The sequence below is a fragment of the Nematolebias whitei genome, chromosome 17 (genome assembly GCF_014905685.2).
Source record: "Nematolebias whitei isolate Nwh7 chromosome 17, NemWhi1, whole genome shotgun sequence".
In the NCBI taxonomy this organism is placed as follows: Eukaryota; Metazoa; Chordata; class Actinopteri; order Cyprinodontiformes; family Rivulidae; genus Nematolebias; species Nematolebias whitei.
In genome coordinates this window covers 9,096,974-9,103,629 of record NC_056514.1, presented here as the reverse complement: position 1 = coordinate 9,103,629, position 6,656 = coordinate 9,096,974, and the positions used below count along the sequence as shown (strand labels likewise).

At 36.2% G+C, this 6,656-nt stretch overlaps 1 protein-coding gene across 1 annotated transcript in view; it reads left to right on the top strand.

The window, feature by feature from the left end:
* ubtd1b (ubiquitin domain containing 1b) overlaps positions 1–6,656 on the top strand; it is a 57,543-nt gene that overhangs the window by 5,483 nt on the left and 45,404 nt on the right. Inside the window, exon 2 of the mRNA XM_037690745.1 lies at positions 1,776–2,003. Within this exon, the coding sequence (XP_037546673.1) occupies positions 1,776–2,003 (228 nt within the window). The remainder of the gene's footprint in view (positions 1–1,775; positions 2,004–6,656) is intronic.

The window sequence follows — 6,656 nt, the reverse complement described above, 5'->3', positions numbered from 1 at the left end:
TATATATATGTGTATATATATATATATATGTGTGTATATATATATGTGTATATATATATATATATGTGTGTATATATATATGTGTATATATATATATATATATATGTGTGTGTATATATATATATATATGTGTTTATATATGTTTATATATATGTTTATAAATGTTTATATAGTGTTACATAATTTTTAGACCCCTTTTAGGCATCTGAATTTGGTAGCAGGCCAAATTGACAAAGACCTTGTAGAATAATGTAGTATTTTAATTCCACAGCAGATAAAGTATGTAGTCTCTGTAATTAAGTCTAGGGGGAAAAATATCGGTATTGTTATCGGTTATCTGCCAAATAAGGTTTAACATATCGGTATATTGGCCAAAAATCCAATATCGCGCATCCCTATTCGCTGGGCATGCAAATTATGCCAAAAAAGAGACCTATAGGCCGAAAAATACGTAGTTATATTCTATTTTATTCATTTCAAGCAGAAATGGTGCTTTTAATGTTTTACAGACAAATCTTTATCACCTTAAGCTTGTTTTAAATGCAGATAAATCGAAGTTGATGCTGTTTTCAATTGGAAGATTTGAAAGTAAGGATCTTCCAGTCATTACTACAGCTGAAGGTCTGAAAATCGAAAAAGTATCACAGTATAAATATTTAAGATTTTTAATAGATGATTATTTGTCTTTTGCTTCCCACATTCAACAGCTGGTGAAGAAACTAAGATTAAAATTGGAATTTTATTTCAGGATCAGATCCTGTCGATCTTTTGAGGATAGAAAGCGACTGGTTGATGCTACTTTTTTGTCTGTACTGGACTATGGTGATATTTTATACATGCATGCTCCTCTTAAATGTCTTTATTCACTGGATACTGTTTATCACAGAGTTTTAAGATTTATAACAGGTTTAAAAGGTTTTACACATCATTGCACTTTAAACAACCGGGTTGGATGGACGTCCTTGGCCACTCGTAGACTCTGCCATTGGCATATTTTTATTTATAAGGCCATACTAGGACTTCTTTCGTCGTTTTTGTTGGCCTTTATAAAGAGAAAGTCCACCGGAGGATACTTTCTCCGTTGTTAGAACTTATTTTTTACTTTCAGTGCTTAAAGTCCGAACTGAACTTGGAAAGAAATCTTTTCAGTTTTCTGCTTCATCTTCTTGGAACCAGTTGCAGAAATACATAAACCTAAAGGAGCTATTGTCACTAAATGTTTTTAAGGCTGTTCTTACTGATTTGGAGAAGGAAACAACTCTAAATGTTTTAACTGAGGAATTTTTGAATTAATTAGTTTATGACGGAGTTAACTTTTTCTGTTTTTGCTGTGAATGTTCTGTAACCTCTGTGTGCTGCTGCCATTCTTGGCCAGGATTCTCTTGCAAAAGAGATTTTTAATCTCAACGGGATTTTCCTGGTGAAATAAAGGTTAAATAAAAAAAATAATAATAATTTTTTTTGTGTTGTTTGCATTTTCAATTCTAACATAATTTTTAGTGTTTTTCTGGGGTTTTAGAAAGTCGTATATATCAGGAGTACAAGTATCAGGAGTATCAAGAGTTATTTGTTGACAGACGCTGTATGTAAATGTAGTCAAATGGAAACTGGTCAGAATACACTAATGTTTACTGGGTGGCTGTTCATTTTTTTCAGGAATTATTTTGTTTGAACCCCCCATTTTGTACCTTTTCCTGACGTTGACAAACAATTCTCTAAAAATACCTGTTTATGTGTTAAGAACATGACACTAATTTTGGCTGTGTTCACCACAGGACGTAACGAGCCACTGAAAAAAGATCGACCCAAGTGGAAAAGTGAGTACCCGATGACGGAGGGCCAATTACGCAGCAAACGAGATGAGTTCTGGGACACAGTGCCAGCTTTCGAGGGCCGTAAAGAGATCTGGGATGCCTTGAAAGCTGCTGCCATAGCCCTGGAGTGCAATGACCATGAGCTGGCCCAGGCTATTGTCAGCGGAGCCAATATCACACTGCCACATGGTAAGGGAAAAACAATCATAGGGCTGCACAACATATCACAAATTTATCATCATCAATGTCTCTGACTATTTTTTGGAAAAAACAAACAAATTGTAGACAAATATTTCAAGTAATATGCATTTATGTTCTGATGCTAATAATATATTTGTTCAATCTGATAGACCGTCACTGGCCTTGTTGCTCATATTTCATCCAAACGAGAGTACAGTAGTCCCTCATTTTATGCGGGAGATCCGTACCCTGAAGCCCTGTGATAAGTGAAAAACTGTGAAGTAGGAATAGTAGTACAAGTAGTAAGTAGTAGTTTATTTTTAGTATTTATATACCGTATTTTCCGCTGTAAACGACGCACCGCCCTATAAGTTTCATCAGTCCAAATGTCTTAACGAAGTAGACAGAAGTAGAAGTAGGAAGTAGAGTCTCTGATGAGCTTTCTTGGTCAGGCTGTTTTTTTTTTTTTTTTTTCCCTCTCTCTCTACTCCCGTGAAGTCGGGCGTGTTTTTCTGGCCTCCCCCTCCCCCCCCCCCCCCCGCTTGCACTCTTTCGTCTTGTGAACCCTTAAAGAGCCTCTTTTTTTCTTTCCTGCATACCTTCCTAATTCGAAGGATCAGCTGGTCTGTAGTACAAACGTACGGACGGGCCACCAGAATGTAGTATGAACATATGCTGATATATTCAAAAAATTAAACGGATTCTTTCATTTTTCTGGACTGTATAATGACGTGCATCTGAATTTAATAAAATGTGGACGGAAACGTTAATTATCTTTGACTCACCAACGACAGTGGGTCATTTATTAACAGAATCAAGTTTAACACATCACACATTTACATTAATTGGCAAAAATTGAAAATAACGACAGCTTATTTATTAGCAAGTTTTACAGGAAGTAAACAACACGGCGATTGTTCTCACTTCCAGTAATACAACAGACATTACCACACGGCTGTGGTTGAAAAACTTTGCTTTAGACATTTCTAAAAATATCTGGATTAATTTCTACTTGATAGAAGAGTTTTAAAGATGGAAAGATGAAGTTATCTTGAGAGAGAAGTGTGAGGGAATTTGTCTGTTTAACCAGATTTACCTGTATAAATAAAGGTTGATTGATAAATAAAGGTTGATTGATTTTACCTTTCTGAAGATATGTCAGTTCCGGTGTAAAGTTCCACTTCGAGCCATTTTTCAGCGTCTCCGTAAGAACAGCTAAACCTCGGAAGTCGTGAGGTCATCCAGGACAGACTTTTCATATTTCCCTTATCTTCTTTCTGTCAGGTTGATTTTTCTTTCATCAGAATCCTGAATTCCAGCCTCCATGAACTCTGGAACTGCTGTTAACTAGGACTCGACTCAAAACTTACTTGAACTAGGAAGTGCCAACATTTAAAGAAGCTCACTTCCGGTTCATTTGAGAACTTTCTGATTGGTCGATTGACCAAAACAGAGGTGTGTTTTGTGATGTAAGGTGTTATGAAAAGTCAAAGAAAAAGATCAAGATTGTTTAAGAACAGACAGAAGATTGTTATGAAGAAATCAGACTTCGTGGAGTCACTTCTCCAGTATCTTGCTGTAAAAGTTAAACATGACATTTCTTTTTCAGTAAACTTGCAGTTGACCGAAACTTGAACTTTGACCAACTTACACACTTGCTCACTTCAAACAGACCATCAAGAAATTGAATCATTACTCTGTAACATATTCCAACTTGATTTCACTTTGAATGAGGATTAAAAATCGTTATTACTGTTTCACAGTTGATTTAAAAATGAGTAGTTCACTTCAACATGTAAACATTGTTTGAACTAACACAATTTGATTATCAAACATTTGTAAAATAGTAATGATAATCGAGAGTAGTCTTCTTTCACTTGATTAATTTAAGAAAGAGAGTCTCAGGATGGGTCAACCTGTATTTCTGGATTCAAATCAATGAAATGACAGTTTCTGTCCCATAAGGTCTTAAGGTCAAGGTTTTGACCTTCAGGCCTAGTTCACTACAGGTCTCTCAACAAAATTGATCAACTTCTCCCGACAGGAGTCAGGGTATAGAGGACCCTCTTACCTCGACAGAAACAAATTGGATTCATGATGACAACTGTTTTTTGCTGTTTGGCTGGTGAATTCTGGATTGTCTATAAATTAATGTGTGTCTAGTAAAGTGGAAAAATCCATAAATATATCGCTTGGCCATATGCGTCGCCTATATTATGTGTCACTCACCGTTGACACGTCACATTTGTTATGTGTTGCATTTGTTATGCGTCACCACTGACAACCTGGTAATGTGGTCAGTGTTGTGTCAAAAATCAATTGGCTGCCAAATGGTGGCTGCAGGAGCATGCACTGGAGGACTTTAACAAGAATTTAACAAGACTAACACTTTAAACAATTATTTGTTTGCTTGAAATTATAGTAAAGGTGTGTCTCAGTTGAACTTTTCCTTAATAAATGCACTTCAGTGATCAAATTAGCTGCATTTCGCCTTGGCGGTGCAGCGAAATAAAGCAGATTTTTTTTCATTCAACCTTTTTTTTTTTTGGTGACGGTTGCTCCAGGCGAGCAGAACGAAGATGGCAGGCAATGGCAAGCCAATTGTGTCATTAATAGCCACGTTTACCTATTACATGACACAACAGCATGTGATACTACTCGAGTGCCATCTAGTGGCTGAAAATGGTAGTGTTCAATTTTTTCAGTCAGAATGAATGTAAACGGTTATATCTCTAGAAGTCCAGTCCAGAAGGAGTCAGCGGTAGCAGGCTAAGCTAGGCTTATCTCCAATGCGCGTTAAGTTTTTGCTTCAAAGTGAGTGCCCATGACCGTCAGAATGTGACTGAACAAGCGAAGAGAAAGCAGATGACATAACTGATAAGAAAGGAAAGATTAATTTGGCGGTGTGGAAGTGGTTCGGCTATCTAAGATCCGATAAACTGCATGTTTCAGTGTACTGCAAAGTGTGACGGAGAGTCGTTCCAACTAGCGGTGGGAACACATCTAACTTGTTCCATCTGAAGAGTTTCCACTTGATAGAATATGCTGAGTCAGAAGATGAAGCACAATAAAAGTTTGAGCCAACGTGTCCCTGAAACAACACCCCCAGCGCTGCATGGGTAGTTGTTTTTTTTTATTAAATTAATTTATTCATTAATTTAAAATAAAACAAATTCATCCATAAGAAAGAAAACATTGATAGAAAAGGGTGCAGAAAGAAGAAAAATAAATGATCTGCCCTTTTATTTAAAAAATACAAAATAACTACAAACAAACAACAACCTTCACTTGAACAATCTCCAAACTGAAAACAAAAAAAACTTCATGTATCCTTCACCTGGCACTATACCTTCCCAACAATTTTAACTTAATCATCTTTTTAAACATATAAATTGTTTTAGAAATGTTTATGGTGATATCAAGGCAATTTAATTGTTCAGACTAGTTCTAAATAGGGGTTGAACGAGTATATAAATTTTAAACTCGACATTAACATAATAAAACCCGAGTAGAACTCGAGTATTTGATGACATCATAGATCTCAAGATACAAAAATAAATAAAACCGCAAAAAAAGGTAATTATTTACGAAAAAAAGACCAACAAAACATTAGGAGCGTATATTATGCTCCTACCATTTATCATACTGCAAATAAGTCACAGGAAAAACTAAACTAATAGTTATTATTATTAAACTGCAAACGTGAAGAAACATGCAGCACGTCAAAAACGAAAATTAACGGGGGGGGGGGGGGGGTGTCGACCACCCCGCACCACCGCCAGCTGTGGTGCGCATTAAGTTTAGTTTTAGAGAATAATATGTTTATAGATTATTTTTATAGGTTTAAAGATGAATACTTTTTGCTTTTTGTTTGTGAAACAAGAGGAAGCTGGTTCTGGTTCGGTGGATTGCACCCGGTGTTACACCATACTCTGATACTCTGTGACCTGCAACAGTGCAACACCGCCCCCTACGGTCATACGGTGGTCATATAATATGACGTCACTACGGACACTCGACCTTACATTTTTAACCTCGATAGATGTTCTAACAATTGATGTGTAGATTACTCGAGTACTCTGTTAATGCCCTAGTTCTAAATGGAGATTTTACAAACATTTCCATTCCCTTAAGGTTATGACTCTTTTTAAACAAATTTTAATTGAATATTTGGGGGTAATATTTTTTATGAGCTTTATACATGACTTGTAAGATACTATATTCAATCAAATCATAACATTTTAATAATTTCAATTAATAGTTTGAATGAATAAATGATGAAATAATATATTTGTTGGGTGACCAAAGCACTTCCTACTAATAATTCTTATAGCTCCAAAAAAAGTTCAATCTGGTCCTCTGGACATTCAAAAACACAAAAAACAAAACAAAGCAAAAAAATGTAGAAAGGTTTCGTCTCTCATCTGAGAGACTTCCTCAGTCTGAGGTGCTGTATTCAGCTCAGTCTCTTAAATAGCACCTTCTCAGAGTGGATCAACCAGTTTTGCTGCTGACAACCAAAACCAGCTGATCACATGCTCAAGAAGGACCATCAGTCTAACAATGGGTCATTAGCACACTGATGGCTGTTTACTACTCACAGAGGGCTGAGTGATACTAGCAATCACAGCATTGTAAGAGGGGGACAGTTGAACCCGGAGG